This window comes from Vulpes lagopus, chromosome 4 (assembly GCF_018345385.1).
Source record: "Vulpes lagopus strain Blue_001 chromosome 4, ASM1834538v1, whole genome shotgun sequence".
Classification (NCBI taxonomy): Eukaryota; Metazoa; Chordata; class Mammalia; order Carnivora; family Canidae; genus Vulpes; species Vulpes lagopus.
In genome coordinates this window covers 50,533,783-50,550,365 of record NC_054827.1, presented here as the reverse complement: position 1 = coordinate 50,550,365, position 16,583 = coordinate 50,533,783, and the positions used below count along the sequence as shown (strand labels likewise).

The following is a 16,583-nucleotide window of genomic DNA, read 5'->3' as shown; positions in this document are numbered from 1 at the left end:
TCCCTCTGCCTGCGTCTCTGCAACCCCCCCCCCCCCGCCCCTGTCTGCAATAAATAAATAAAATAAAATAAAGAAATACAATGTTAATCATTTAACCCTCCCCCGAATTCTCTCTCTCTCTCTTTTTAAGTAAGCTCCATGCCCAGCGTGGAGCCCACCATGCAGCTTGAACTAACAACCCTGAGATCAAGACCTGAGCTGAGATCTAAAGTCAGATGCTTAGCCGACTGAGCCACCCAGGGGCCCCTGAATTCCCTTTCTTGATCATCTCCCCCATTTTAGAGGTGATAGAGATAAATACTGTTCTTTTTTTCTCTTCAGTTTTAATAAGGTATCATTGATTTAGAAACATTGTATATACTTAATGTGTACAATATGATATTCTATTTTTTTTTTTAAGATTTAATTTATTTATTCATGAAAGACACAGAGAGAGAAAGGCAGAGATGTAAGCAGAGGGAGAAGCGGACTCCAGGCAGGGAGCCCAATGGAGGACTCAATCCTGAGATCGCGGATCACGCCCTGAGCCAGGGGCAGGTGTTCAACCACTGAGCCACCCAAGTGTCCCTTGTTTTTTTTTTTTGTTTTTTTTTTTTAAGTAATCTGTATGCCCAAAGTGGGGCTCAAACTTCAGAGCCTGAGATCAAGAGTCCCATGCTGCCCAGAATGAGCCAGCCAGCCAGGTGCTCCTGTGGTATTTTGATATACGTATACATTGTGAAATTATTCCCTCAGTCAAGCTAATTAACCTATCTCTTTACCCCCCCCTTTTTTTTATGATGAAAACGCTTGTGATCAGCTTTCTCAGCAAATTTCAAGTATGCGTTATTGTTGTCTATAGCCACCATAGCGTACCTTAGATCTCCAGAATTTATTCATCTTATAACTGAAAATTTATATCCTTTGACCAATATCAGTGTATTACTCCCACCTGCCCCTCACCTCCAGTCCCTGGCAACTACCATTCTACTTTCTGTGAGTTTGACTTTTTAGATTCCACGTATAAGAGAGATCATTACAGTACTTGCTATCTGCCTTGTATCGCTTAGTATAATGTCTTTTAGGTTTATCCATGTTGTTGTAAATGGCAGGATTTTTTCTTTTTTTTATGGCTGAATCACATATTCCTTTGTATATCTGTATATCTGTGTCTGTGTCTGTATCCCTCATTTTCTTTATCCATTCATCTATCAGTGGATGTTTTGGTTGTTTCCAGATCTTGGCTCTTGTGACTAATGCTGCTTTGAACATGGGAGTGCAGATATCTCTTTGAGATATGATGTCATTTCTTTTGGGTATATACCTGAAAGTGGGATTGCTGATTATGCGGTCGTTCTATTTTTAATTTTTTGAGGAGTCTTTGTTTTGTTTTATATAGTGGCTGTATCAATTTATAATCCTACTGATAGTGCTCTGAATTTGATTTTTATTTTTACTATACACTTATTTTTAAGTATATATATATGTATTTCTTTTTTTAAAAAAAAGCTTTTACTTATTTGAGAGACAGAGCATGAGAGAGAGAGGCTGACTCCCCACTGAGCAGGAAGCCTGACATGGAACCCATTCCAGGACTCTGGGATCATGACTCCAGCCAAAGACAGATGCTCAACCAACAGAGCCAACCAGGTGCCCTATGTGTGCATTTCTAAGCAATATTTAGTATTGTTTTGCCTGTTTTCAAGCCTATAAATGATATCAATGCTAGGTATACAAATACTTATTTGCTTTTGTGTGCACAGCATGATGATTCTGAGACTCACCTGTAGACCTGGACAAGATGGACTTCCTCCCTGAGCCCTCTGCTTTACAATCCTAGTTGTAGCTGTCTTTTATTTATTTATTATTTTTCTTATTTATGATAGTCACACAGAGAAAGAGAGAGAGGCAGAGACACATGCAGAGGGAGAAGCAGGCTCCATACACCGGGAGCCCGACGTGGGACTCGATCCCGGGTCTCCAGGATCGCGCCCTGGGCCAAAGGCAGGCTCCAAACCGCTGCGCCACCCAGGGATCCCTGTAGCTGTCTTTTAGTTATATCCCTGCTCGCTCTTTGAGGAGTCCATGGGGCCAAGGAATTGTGCCCATCTAGAACCTATAGCGCTTACTTTGATTCTAGACCTTGATCCAGGTTCCTGGGACCCTGGACTTCCAGAGCCCACTTCCAGGGCTTCTTCCCCAGGTCTTCTCCATGTGGCTGGCATGTTCATTGCCTGTATCTGATGGCTCTAGCAGTGTGGCCAGAGTTGGAAGCCAGGGCCGACTTGCTTCATTCTTACATAGCTCATCAGAGAACGCAGAGGAGTCTGAGAAGAATTCACACTTGGCTTTCCAGGTCATTTTGAAAGTATATTTGTCAAGATGAGAACACAGATCATATTTTATTGAACCATTTTGTAGCTTGATTTTTTACTTTTAAATGCTTAGGCACTTGGTGCATAGACTTTCATTTTATCTTGCCCTGGGTCCCCTACATTTTAGGAGAGGGACTGCTTTCATTCTGTGATATGAATAGCTTTCTTTTGTATGAATGTGCAACTTACATATCAATTTTTCTTATCAAAATAGAGATTGTAATTTTTTGTTATTACAAACCGTGATGCATTGAATATGATGGTATATCTCTCCTTGTGACATGTGCAAGGGTCCCCTAGATAGCTACTAGTAGACTTACCTTCAGTTTTATGAGATAATCCCAAATTGTTTTCCAAGGGTGTAGACCAATTTTACTCCCATCAGAAGCATTCGAGCATTCCCTTGCTTCATATTCTTGCCATTTGACAAGATCGGCGTTTAGGGGGGTTGTCATGTGGTAGGGGGTGAGCAGGGGCAAAAAGAGCTACAGTAGCTTTATTGCTCTGCCAGGCAAAGGAAGCTGCAGCAAACACCTACAAGCCTGTGGGGAGGAGACATCGTCAGCCTTTTAAAATTTGTGCCAGTACAAGGAGTGTGAAATTGTACCTCACTGTGGTTTTAATTCTTTATATATTTCTAGGTCTCTAGCTGTCTTAAGACCTAATGCTCATATTTTAGGTTTGTCTTACGTGGTCTCAAATTTTTAGCACTTGCTTATTATTTCCATTTTGCTTTTTTTTTTTTTTGAGGTCTTATTGCTTTATTTTTGCTTGTGATAGTCATTTATTTATTTATTTTACCATTTTTGAGGGTATCCTCCACGCTTCTCTTGATGAGCACTGAGTAATGGATAGAATCGCTGAATCAGTGGAACAGACACTTGAAATTAATAGAACCCTGTGTATTAAGTACACTGGAATTAAAATTATTTTTTTATTTTTAAAGATTTTATTTATTAATTAATGAGAGAGAGAGAGAGAGAGAGGCAGAGACACAGGCAGAGAGAGAAGCAGGCTCCATGCAAGGAGCCTGATGTGGGACTCGATCACGAGTCTCCAGGATCAGGCCCTGGGCTGAAGGCAGCGCTAAACCGCTGAGCCACCCGGGCTGCCCGGAATTAAAATTAAGAGACAAGACAAAACAAAACAAAGAGGAATGACCTTCAAACTGGGGGAAAAAATGTGTACAGTTCAATGGCAACAAGTACATTCATGATGTTGTGCAATCATTACCATATCTGGTTCCAGAACATTTTCCTCAGCCCAAACAGAAACCCTACACCAATCAGCAGTCTCCTTGTTCTCCCCTCTTTCCAGCAACCCTGGCAACCTCTAATCTACTTGTCTTGTTGTCTCCATGGGTGTGCCTTTTCTGGATGTTTCTCACAAATGGAATCATACTATTTGTCCCATTGTGCCTGGGTTCTTTCCCTCAGCATAATGTTTTCAAGGTTTGCCTTTCACTTTTGCATGTTCCGTGTCATTTGTGTGTTGTACTTACCGAGAAGTCTTCCTGGAAGTTCCTTCTGTTACTGCCTGTGCTTGGTCCGTGGAGTTTAGTTGACCGGTTGATGGCCATGGAGGCTGAGCTGTTTTTTGTGACATCAGGGCCCAGAGAGGGGCGTGTGCCCCATAAGAATCATTTGGGAATTTGTGTCTCTTTTTAGATTTGCTTCATGTTTATTTTCATTTGACCGAATCTGCAGCTTCAGGGCAGCTTCCTGCAGAAATTAAACTGAGAAACATAATGACATTATAAGTGATCCTGTGAATCTTGATAAAAAGTTGAGTAAGTGACAAAGAAGCATCTGATAACAAAATGTTTTCTACTTTTTACATAATCTAGAGATGGCAAGAGTGAACAATGAAAACAAATACAGGGTTGCTTTCCTCCCGTTCTAATTTGCTTACTGCTCCTTGACTACATTTACTTCCAAACAGGTTATCTTTGATCTTTACCTACAGGTTATTTTGGAATTGGCAAGGCCCCAGAATGGGGGTGGGAAAGGGGTAAAGGAATCCAGGAGGACCGGGGATTTCAGACCCAGTGAGGAGTCAGTTCACACAAGTCAGAGCAGAAGAGCTGGACTCAGTTTTTTTTGTTTTTAACATTTATTTATTTATCCATGTGAGACACACAGAGAGAGGCAGAGACCCAGGCATGTGTCCCCTCCATGTGGGGAGCCTGATGTGGAACTCAAACCTAGGACCCTGGGATCACGACCTGAGCCGAAGGCAGACCCTCAACCACTGAGCCACCTGGAGATTTTTAGAAGTCCCTTAGGTGTTTCTAATGGGCGACACTAATTGGAGCAATGGAGACTGGAGGCATTGTCTGCAATAACAGAGAGGTGATTTCTGGGCGCCCTACTCTCAGTACAATAGGCTGCACACGGATCCTTGGTGCCCCTGCCATCCTCCGCAGGCCTGGTCCTCTCCTGATGCCCTCTGCTGCTCAGCGTCTTGCAGCCAACCGGGTGCCTTCCTGCAGCTGGAGCTCACCCTGTGGCATCAGTCGGCTGGCCTTCTCTTCTTTGCACCTTGTGGTGTCCAGATAGTACAGTTGTGCTTAAAGCTGGCTCATTTCGGGGTGCCTGGGTGGCCCTGTTGGTTAAGTGTCTGCCTTCAACCATAAAGAATTACGAAAATTAGATCAACAGGGAAGAAGCTGAAATTTTCCAGTTATAATTATTTTTTACGGTTTTGTTTTTGGGGCACCTTGGTGGCTCTGTTGGTTAAGCGTCTGCCTTTGGCTCAGGTCATGATCCCAGGGTCCTGGGATGGAGCCCCACATCAGGCTTCCTGCCCGGTGGGGAGTCTGCTTCCCCCTCTGCCCCTCCTCCCCCGGCTTGTGCTCTCTCTTAAATAAATAAAATCTTAAAAAAAAAAAAAAAAAAAAAAAAAAAAGCTTGTTCATTTCTTCAGCTCCACGTTTTCTCTACCCCTACCATCCCCATTCTTACCCTTATCCCGCCCCTGTGTTCTCTCTTGGCCTACTCTGATCCTTCCCCTGGTAATAGGGCTTCCAGATTCTCGGAGCTGCCCCTGCATCTAGTAGCGAGGCCGGTTGACCTTGAACGTCAGCAGCACAAACAACAGAGAATGGGAGCCTCATGGCTTTGAAATCATATTTCATTACAGTTGTTTATGATGGATGACATTTTATTCTTTAGACCAGCGTTCTCTAGATTTTATCTTTTACATGTCCTGGTTTCTTTTTCACCTGGTTTATATCACGGTGAGCTATTTCCTGTTTTCTGTACAAATCAACATATCATTGTTTTTATCAACCCCTCCCCACAAGGTGTTGGGGAGGGGAGAAGAGGAGGGGTAATTTTGAGACAGATTCCTGTCAAAAAACAAGACTCTCCCTTAGGTTGTTATCTTTTCCCTGTTGGTCTGGTGGTTGAGCCCAGGCCTGGCTCTGTGTTTACTGGCTGGTGAAGCCCGAGAGCTCCGGGGTGACCATCTCGTTCTGGAACCTAGCTTGGACTCTGATCGGACTAGTCCAGCTAGCAGTTCTCAGCTCCGGCTGCACAGTAGAGTCACCTGCCACCCCTTGTCAAATTAAATCAGTCTCCGAGGGTTAGGTTTAGGTATTTCCAAACACTCCCCAGTTGATTATTATGTGTAGCCAGGGATGAGAGCCACTCTACCGCCCAGACCTCATCTGAGGTGTAGGGGAGGATTTATTGCCAGGGTTAAAATAATATTTTGTTCTGTGGCTGGAAGAGAAAAGTGAAAAGGTCATTTGTTTTTAGGCTTTGGCCAGAGATCCTGACACAGAGACAATTGTGCTCTTTCAAGGCCGTCTTTGCTCTTTTTAAAAAAAGTTATCGTCTCCTATCCCAACTCACCCTGTTTGAAGTTTATCTGCTCCAAGTGCAGCAAAATTCTGCAAACATTTGTTTTTCCCTGGGCAGTACATAATGGTTTGTAGGAGTGCTCGCCTCTGTGCCAGGAGGTGGGGAGCCCCGTGGCTGTGCTCCAGCCTTCCGCAGTCTCTGATGTCCTCCAGACTCCCAAGAGGACTCATGGGCCAGGGGGGCAGCAGCATCACCTGGGCACTTGTTAGAAATGCAAATCCTCAGTCCCCACCCCAGACCTACTGATCAGAAACTCTGAGGGTGGAGCCCAACAATCTGTTCTAACAAACCTTGTAGGTGATTTTTTTTTTTAGTTAAGATTTTATTTATGTACTCATGAGAGGCACAGAGAGGCAGAGACACAGGCAGAGGGAGAAGCAGGCTCCTCGCAGGGAGCCCGATGTGGGACTCGATCCCAGGACTCCGGGATCACACCCTGAACCCAAGGCAGATGCTCAACCACTGAGCCACCCAGGTGCCCCCCAAGAAGTAGTTTCTGTCGTTTGCTCTTTCCCTGATACCTCCTCTACATGATTTACATGCATTTGCTCTCTTTATACTCTGCTTTCAATTTTCCATTAATAGCTGGGGAACAGTGGTTTAAATAATCCAGAATGACTTCTTTTTCTTCTCCTCCTCCTCCTCCTTCTCTTTTTTCTTCTTTGTCTTCGTCATCTTCTTCGTTGTCTTTCTTTTTCTTCTCTTTCTCCTGCCCCCTCCCTTTTTTGGTTTGAAAAAGTTTTGATCCATTTTTGTTTTTCCAGATTAGGCTTTGTTTATTTGTTTTTGAGATCGGGGTTCACATACCAGGTCTTCCTCTTATTTGAGTTGCCTTTGATTTCTCGTTTTATTTTTCTCATTTCTCATTTTATCAGCCTCAGTTTCCCAAAGTATAAAAAGTAAACTGCTTCCTCAGAGGCTTACCATGTTACTTATTAAATAATAGATGCAGAGTTCCTGGCACTTAGTGCGCATGTAATAAACGTCTTTTTGTTTTGTCTTCCCGGGTTTGCTCCCAAAGAGATGAGCACAAACTGCCCCAGCCTCGTGGCTGACCAATATGCTGAAATGAGGGCAAAGAGAAAGCCTCCGAGAAGTGGGGAGAAGTCAGGGGAATGTGGGAAAATGGAGTAGGGCCTCCCAGGGAGGAGGCTGCTCGTCAGACACCAGGGCTAAACAACTATACAGAGATATTGGAGACCGAAGCTGGATGCAGGGTGAGTGTCCCAAATCTGGAGGAATGAGCAGTTTGCCTGAGGATGGAGGTAAGAAGTGACTAGGGAAACCCAGCCTTCAGACAGGCAGCAGCAGGGACCCAGCCAGCAAGTGTGTGCTAGGCGGGCCATTCTGCCAGACATGAGGGCCTTAGGTGAGCTTGGAGAAGCCTAGAGACTCAGGGCTCCAGACAGAACCATTAGGCTGCCTGGTGGCCTTTATTTAGAGGAAACGTTGACTTCAGGGACCTTGGACGTGGCCTCTTCCTCTTCCTCAGCTGGGACAGATAGGACCATTGCTGCATCTAGCTGTGACCTGGAGAGGGGCCGGGTGCTCTTCTATGATCCTCATTTGGCCGTCAGAGGGGTGCCATAGTCTTGGCACCCAGTTCAGGATAACTGGATGGAGCTAAAGGGAAAGTAAAGGTTCTAAACTCCTTTCCAGTCACAGTTGTCATGTATCTCTGAGACAGGTGGAACCTGCCTCGCAGGGGGGTGTTTGTTTCAACGAGGTTATCGTCAGCTCCAGGGCAAGGGGATCATTGTTGGCACTGGCCAGTGGAGTGAGAGGCATTATAGTTAAGGGGTCTCACATTCATCTGGCGATGGGGGGGCCTGGGCCGGAGGCTGAGTCCTCCCCCTGCTGTAAGTTCTCTTGAGATTCTCCCCACAGTGGGAGGAGTGTTAGGGTGGAGTCTAGCCCAGCTGCTGAGGGCTCTGGGGGGGTGGAGACTGTTGGGAGCAGTTATGGGATCACAGAACCCCAAAACCAGCTGAGAGAGCTGAAGTCAGCTTTATCCAGGAGTGCCAGAGACCTAGAAGGGACCGCCTGAGGAAATGGCTCGGATGGAGGCTGTTACCAGAGCCTGACCAGTGGCCCGTGTCTTCTCTCTCCATGAAGCAAAGTGCAAGGGAGAGCTGGTTGGGGTTTAAGGGCTCAGATGGTAGCAGACACAGTCGTTGATTCTGTGATTTTTAAAAATTTTTAGGAGGTTCCACAGCTAGATCTGAAGGCAATTCCAGAGGGTTTCAGAAATGTCTCATACACAAGCAGCATTTGAATAGCAGCTTCTATTTTTTAAAAGTAATCTCTGGGGATCCCTGGGTGGCGCAGCGGTTTAGCGCCTGCCTTTGGCCCAGGGCGCGATCCTGGAGACCCAGGATCGAATCCCACGTCAGGCTCCCAGTGCATGGAGCCTGCTTCTCCCTCTGCCTGTGTCTCAGCCTCTCTCTCTCTCTCTGTGTGACTATCATAAATTAAAAAAAAAAAAAAAAAAGTAATCTCTGCACCCAATGTGGGGCTCAAACTCATCAAGAGTTGCATGCTCTACTGACTGAGCCAGCTGGGTGCCCAGAGTAAATGACTTGTAAAGATTAATTCGTGGAGAAAGACTTTTATCTAGATGTTTACATTAAAAACATTATCAGCTTCAGTAAGATAATTTTGCAAAGTTGTTTGCATTTCTGCTTATTAGTAACAAACAACTAAAAAATAGTGGCAACAGATAAATGTTTAATATTTTGGAAATGAAAGAAAACTATTAAAAGGAAGATTTTGGGCAGCCTGGGTGGCTCAGCGGTTTAGCACTGTCTTTGGCCCAGGGCCTGATCCTGGGGACCTGGAATTGAGTCCCACATCAGGCTCCCTGCTGGAGCCTGCTTCTCCCTCGGCCTGTGTCTCTGCCTCTCTCTTTCTGTCTGTGTCTCTCATGAATAAATAAATAATTAATAAATAATCTTAGAAAAAGAAAAGAAAGATTTTAATTCTCTATAAGGAAAATAGAACTTGAATAAATGGAGAGAGTTTCTGTTCCAGAATCAGAAGATTAATTAATGAACTTAAGATGGCATAATATCTGATCTAATTTCTGGAGTTAACATAAATTAGATTCTCAATATGATATTTTCCTGGAAATTGACAAAACCATAATAATTTCTATAGAGAAAATGATAGGTAAGCACACTAAAGAGTTTTTGGAAAAGGAGCAAACCAGTGATGTGACAAATTACTCTGTTAATATTTAAAATATTGTGCAAAGGAGATTTAAGTTGTATTAGATTCAAAGCAGAACAGTAGATTGATAAAATCGCAATAGAGATTGTGACAGTTCTAAATCGTTTACAAGATTAACGCAAAATAGTCCAGGATAACAGAATAAAAAGAAAAGAATCCTATTTAATAGAATTATTATTGAGGGGTGCCTGGGTGGCTCAGTCAGCTAAGTGTCCGACTCTTGATTTTGGTTCAGGTCATGATCTCAGGGTTGTAAGACTGAGCCCTGAGGCGGGCTCTGCACTGGGCATGGAGCCTGCTTATGATTCTCTCTCTCGCTCTCTCTGTCTCTCTCTCTCCCTCTGTCCCTCCCCTTCCTTCCTTCCCCTCTTAAAAAAAAGAACAGAATTGTTATTGAGAAAAGTTGATGTAAAGCATTTCTGTCCCTTTCTGACACTACTTGTCATGATAAGCTCCAGATGTTTTAAAGAATTAAAGCTGAAGATATCTCTTTTATAAGTGAAACAAAATGGTCTATTATATTTATCCCACTATGGTGGAGGAATTGAAAGGCAAATTGGAAGGGTCTGATTATATAGAAATTCAGCAACAATGGGCAGCCCAGGTGGCTCAGTGGTTTAGCGCCGCCTTCCACCCAGGGTGTGATCCTGGAGACACAGGATCGAGTCCCACCTCGGGCTCCCTGCATGGGGCCTGCTTCTTCCTCTGCCTGTGTCTCTGCCTCTCTCTTCTCTCTCTCTCTCTCTGTGTCTCTCATGAATAAAATCTTTTTTTTTTAAATTTTATTTATGATAGTCACAGAGAGAGAGAGAGAGAGAGAGAAAGAAAGGCAGAGACACAGGCAGAGGAAGAAGCAGGCCCCATGCACTGGGAGCCCGATGTGGGACTCGATCCCGGGTCTCCAGGATCGCGCCCTGGGCCAAAGGCAGGCGCCAAACCGCTGCGCCACCCAGGGATCCCTCATGAATAAAATCTTAAAAAAAAAAAGGAAGAAAGAAATTCAGCAACAGCAAATTAATTAAAGTTCTCAGTAGAAAGGGAAAAAATGCAAAACTACTTAAAATAAATAAGGCTGGTAATGATTAATTTTTAAAAGTATAAAGACCGGGGTACCTGGGTGGCTCAGACAGTTAGACATCTGCCTTCAGCTCAGGTCATGATCCTGCTGGGGTCAAGCTCTGGATCAGGCTCCCTGCTCAGTGGGGAGCCTGCTTCTCCCTCTCCCTCTGCTGCTCCACCACTGCCCCCGCCCCCAGCTTGTGCTCTCTTTCAAATAAATAAATAAAATTTTTTTTTTTTTAAAGATTTTATTTATTCATTCTTGAGAGACAGAGAGAGAGGCAGAGACACAGGCAGAGGGAGGAGCAGGCTCCATTCAGGGAGCCCCATGTGGGACTCGATCCAGGGTCTCCAGGATCACACCCGGGGCCGAAGGCAGGCGTTAAACCGCTAAGCCACCCAGGCTGCCCAAATAAATAAAATTTTAAAAAATAATGAAAGTATAAAGAACAACTATAAATCTGTCAGTAACCATTCTCTACTATAGGTAAACAGTTAAAGAATGTAAACAAATAGTAAAGATGTAAGGAACCTAAGGAGTAAGTAGGGAAATTAAGCATCAAGCCAACATTTGGGAATATTTCAGTCTTGTTAATAAATTAAGTGCAAATTAAAAGCATAAGTCTATTTTTTACCTACTGAAGTAGCAAAAGTGATAAAACTCCTTTTTAATGTGTTTGCAGGGAAACAGACACACTCAGATTGCTGGTATGTTTCCTGGAGAGCAGTAGATCAAAATGAAACAAGCTGCCAAGAAAATTACTGTTCTTTGAGGCAATACTCCCAAAGGAATAAATCTCAGGAAAATATTGTAAAAGATGGAAGGTTATTTGTAGAAAGGCGATCGTAGCCATGCTACCTATGTAGTGAAAATCCGGCCATTACCTAACCACCTTATAATTTGATGATGGTTGTACAAACTAGAAAGTATTAATATCCCATCATATTAATAACCACTAAAACCATAAATCTGAGGACTTTGGCAATAATTGTAGGTAGCATACATAAGTTAAAGAATGGAATGAGTTTGTTATGTGGACTCTGGTAACTGCCAAATTACATTTGCTTAATGAAAACAACATTGCTATCAGGGTTTCTCAGTGATCTAAATCAGTGCTTCTTGGACCTTAATGTCATTAAGTCATTGGGGGATGTTGCTGAATGGCAGATTTTGGTTCAGTATAACCAGGCTAGGGCCTGAAACTCTAAATTTCTGACAAGCTCCCAGAGAGGTGATGGTGATGCGATAGGTTATCCCACTATACTTTGGATACAGGAGACCTAGGTCTCTGCCAGCCAGATGGTAGCCACTAGTCATGGGTGCTATTGAAATTTAAATTTATTAACTTAAAAAAGTAAAATAGAAAATTAGTTCTTAAGTCTTACTAGCTATATTTCAAGTACTTGGTGGCCATATTTGGCAAGCTCAGATTATAGAGCAATTCCATCATCATAGAGTGTGTTCTCTTGGACAGTGTGGACCTAGATCATCAATGTCTTAAAAGGAAGGCATTATTATCTTTTTCTGTAGAGTTGTTTGAAACATACAACTAAGAGCTCATTCCATTCCTTTCTAGTCACAGATCATATAGGTATACATTCGTATATAAGATATAGAAATAAAGCAATGAATAATTTTGTATCATTAAAACATTTGATAAATGAAGTCTCTTTTCCCATTAACCTTTATTTTCAGTCCACAGATGCATGTTTTTTTTTTAAAGATTTTATTTTTAGAAAAAAAAATTTATTTTTAGGTAATCCCTGCACCTGACATTGGGCTTGAACTCACAAGTCTGAAATCAAGAGTCACATGCCCCATGCACTGAGCCAGCGAGGTGCCCCAAGTCCATAGATATATTATCCTAATTATTCTTTGTCCCTCAGTGGGCAATCATTTCCAATAAATTTATTTCACCAGTTTTTTCCCTTTAGTAATGTATACTAGAGGAGATACTGTTTAAAGAAGTATTGCAACAATTTAAAATATAGATGTGTATAATTTGTGGGGAAAAAAAAACCATCCCCAGGGACACTTGCTTGGCTCATTCAGTTGAATGTCCAACTCTTGGTTTCAGCTCAGGCTGTGATTTCGGGGTTGTGGAATTGAGCCCTCTGCATAGGGCTCCATGCTCAGTGGAGAGCCTGCTCGCTGCTTGCCCACAATGTGTGCACACTCTGTCTCAAATAAATAAACAAATAAAATCATTAAAAACAATTCCTGTATGCCCATTAGGTGTTTCATCAATTTATATTTTTAAAGTGTCTTCTTTAGGCAGGATTCCGTACCAAAGGATGTGGGCCCAAATGATTTGTTTTTCTTTACTTCTGTGAAGTGGAAACACTGACAATTGTTGTTTTCTTCCAGGAATTTGTGCAAATATTCTCATGAGGTTCTCTCAGAAGAGAACTTCAAGGTCCTGAAAAACCATGAGCTCTCTGGACTGAACAAAGAGGAATTAGCAGTGCTCCTCATCCAAAGTGACCCTTTTTTTTTGCCTGAGGTAAGTTGTGATTCCTTCGTTATAAGCCACAGAGACAATATTATTGGCAGTGTTGTGTCATGGATGGGTTGGAATAGGACCATAAAAGACTCAAAATCACCACCCAGGCTCTGCAGATAGCAATCAACAGGTGGCTGTTGCTAAGTGACCTATAGATTCTAGCAATTTCCTTCCCATTTGAGGTGATCTGAAGATACAGTATTAGAACTAGTTGATGCTTTACATCTAAGTAGCTTCCTGGAAGGAGATGGTCTTTTTTTTTTTTTTTTTTTAAGATTTTATTTATTTAATCATGAGAGACACAGAGAGAGATTGGCAGAGACATAGGCAGAGGGCGAAGCAGCCTCCCTAGGACTCCCGGGATCATTACCTGAGCCAAAAGCAGAGGCTCAACCACTGAGCCACCTAGGTGCCCGAATCTAGTAGGTTCTTAATTGCTGACCTGCTTCCCAGAGAATGGAAGAGATACCATGAATAAATAAGTGAAATCTTAAAAAATAAAAAGAACCTACTAGACGTTGCTGTTGCTGAGGGATCCTAGAAGAACCTATTGACAAAAATCTCTGTGAGGGCCCTCTTACCATCCTTTTACCATGTAGAGAGTCCAAAGAAGAGAGTGCCTTTTCGTTGTAAGAATTGAGTACTCAGGGATCCCTGGGTGGCGCAGCGGTTTGGCGCCTGCCTTTGGCCCGGGGCGCGATCCTGGAGACCCGGGATCGAGTCCCGCGTCGGGCTCTCTGCGTGGAGCCTGCTTCTCCCTCTGTCTGTGTCTCTGTCTCTCTTTCTGTAACTATCATGAATAAATAAATAAATAATTAAAAAAAAAAAAAAAGAATTGAGTACTCAGAATTAGTGAGTGGGGTGGGGAGGTCCATGCCTGGTTTACTTTTTAGCTAATAGCTTGTTTGCCATTTACCACTTATCAGGGCTGAGATTGTAGATGGGGAGACTGCAATGTTTACCAGACTAGAGGTCTGAGGAGCTGGTTCCTATAGTGGAAAATCGACAAGAGCATTGGTAGCATGGATGTGTATTTGAAAAGGCTGGGCAAGAGAAGGCTCTAAAGGGGTGTCTCAGGGGATCCCTGGGTGGCTCAGCGGTTTGGTGCCTGCCTTCGGGCCAGGGCATGATCCTGGGGTCCTGGGATCGAGTCCCACATTGGGCTCCCTGCAGGGAGCCTGTTTCTCCCTCTGCCTGTGTCTCCGCCTCTCTGTGTGTCTCTCATGAATAAAAAATAAAATCTTAAAAAAAAAAAAGTCCTAATTCTGCTACCAACTACTTCTGTGATCACGGACAAAGCATGTAATCCTGGGTCTCACTTCATTTGATGTTTTACATTCGTTCAGCTAACATTTAGGAGTGCCTGCAGGTGGTAGGCATGGAGTTAAATCCTGAGGGCAGCTGTGGACAAGACACATTCCTGCCCTAACACCTGAAAGTGTCCTCACTTTTTCACTTTGCCTTGACCTGTGAGAACATAAAAGCATCAGGCAAACCAGACTTCTTGGTTTATACGCTTGTAAAATTTAAATGTGCTTATTAAAGGTAGAAATGCCGTCATTTGCTCTAGCCTAATAAAGGCAGGAGCACTCTTACTTATTCATTAGGACAGTCCTAGGATTGTTAACCAGAGTATCATTTGTGAAGCCGCTAATTATTCTTCTTCTCCCAGGGCCTTGGTTTTGGAACTTTAGTGAGCATCAGAATCGCCTAGAGGGTTTGTTGAACCAGAGTGCTGGGTCCCACCTCTGGGGGCTCTGACTGTATATGGAGAAGGGTCTGAGGATTTGCATTTCTTTCTTTCTTTTTTTTTTTTTTAATTTATTCATGAGAGATATATAGAAAGAAGCAGAGACACAGGCAGAGGGAGAAGCAGGCTCCATGCAGGGAGCCAGATGTGAGTCTTGATCCCGGGACTCCAGGATCACGCCCTGGCTGAAGGTGGCACTAAACTGCTGAGCCACCGGGGCTGCCCTGGATTTGCATTTCTGATAAGTTTCCAGGTGGAGTTGATCCTGCCAGTCCAGGGACCACACTTTGTTGTTGTTTTTGGTTTTTTGGCTTCCTTTTTGTTTTTTAAAGATTATTTCTTTATTTTTTTTGAAAGAGAGAGAGAGCCCAAGCTGGGGGAAGGATGGGATGCAGGGCTCGATCTCAGGACCCTGAGATCATGACCTGGGCCACTTAGGTGCCCCCAGGAATCACACTTTGAGCCCTGGTGGTTCTAGAGCCTAGAATCTGTATAGTAGGCTTCGTGGCAATGATGCCTGTTTGAATCAGGTTTTCGAAGTTGTCTGTGTACCTAAATGGTCGTTGCTGGAGTCTGATTCTCATTAGGGTTAGGGTTAGGGTCAGGGTTAGGGTTAGGGTGTACCTAAATTGTCGTTGCTGGAGTCTGATTCTCATGTCATTGCCACCCAGAGAAATCACAGTGAACCAGGCTGATCTGATGTACTCAGTGTGTTGAAACAATGTATAGATGTTTTGATCTTTAGGATTCTTTTATGTAGTGATTCAAACATTCGCAGCACATTTTATATTTTACACAATGTATTTACATATATTATTATTTAATCTGCTCAATAACTTGGGTTATGTGGACAGAGCAACTATTTTCCTCCTTCACAGTGAAGGAAACAGAGACTGGGAGTAATAATTCAGGTGAGGTCCCCACAGCTGGTTCTGCGCCTGTGGACTTTAAAATCATATGGTCTGGTCTCTGGGACAGTATTTCAGTAAGAAATACTTATGCCTTCTTTTTTTTAATATTTTATTTATTTATTTTACATAGAGAGAGAAAGAGAGAGGGAGAGCACACAAACAGGGGGAGCAGCAGCATGCAGGCAGAGGGAGAGGGAGAAGCAGGCTCCCCATGGAGCAGGGAGCCCATGGTGGGGCTAGATCCCAGGATTCTGGGATCATGACCTAAGTTGAAGGCAGCTGCTTACCCTACTGAGCCACCCAGGCCCCCAACTTATGCCTTCTTTTCAGCAAGGACTCTATGTCTGCAGAGCTAGCTGGGTAGATATATCTATTTAAATAGGAATATGAAAATTACCTTCTTTAGTTGACCTTTTAAGAGACTTTGTCATGTTTTGCCTAGCAGAGACAACGGTTGCGGTAAGACCCACATGTCCCTTTTTTTTTTTTTTGAAGCTTTTTTTTTTTTTTTAAGATTTTATTTATTCATGAGAGAGAGAAATCACGAAGTAGAGAGGCAGAGGGAGAAGGAGAGGCAGGCTCCCCACTGAGCAGGGAGTCCGATACAGGGCTCTATCCCAGGACCTAGGATCATGACCTAAGCTGAAGGCAGGCATCTAACTGACAGCCACCCAGGCGCCCCTTTTTCGAAGCTTTTATTTTTAAGTCCTCTCTCCACCCAACGTGGGACTTGAACTCACAACCCCCAGATCAAGAGACACATGCTCCACCATCCAAGCCAGCCAGGTGCCCTTCACATGTCCCTTTAATTGCAAAATGACTTGATAGTCTTCCTCCTTGGGTTTCCTTTGTAACATAGGGCTCCCTTTGGGTCCTATTTGGTCCTATCTATGGCTGGCCATGGCCATCTT

At 43.5% G+C, this 16,583-nt stretch overlaps 1 protein-coding gene across 2 annotated transcripts in view; it reads left to right on the top strand.

The window, feature by feature from the left end:
- Positions 1-16,583, top strand: part of ZC3HAV1 (zinc finger CCCH-type containing, antiviral 1) — a 61,151-nt gene that overhangs the window by 6,631 nt on the left and 37,937 nt on the right. For both annotated transcript variants that reach the window (XM_041752133.1, XM_041752134.1), the window contains exon 2: positions 12,876-13,011. In XM_041752133.1, the coding sequence (XP_041608067.1) occupies positions 12,876-13,011 (136 nt within the window). The remainder of the gene's footprint in view (positions 1-12,875; positions 13,012-16,583) is intronic.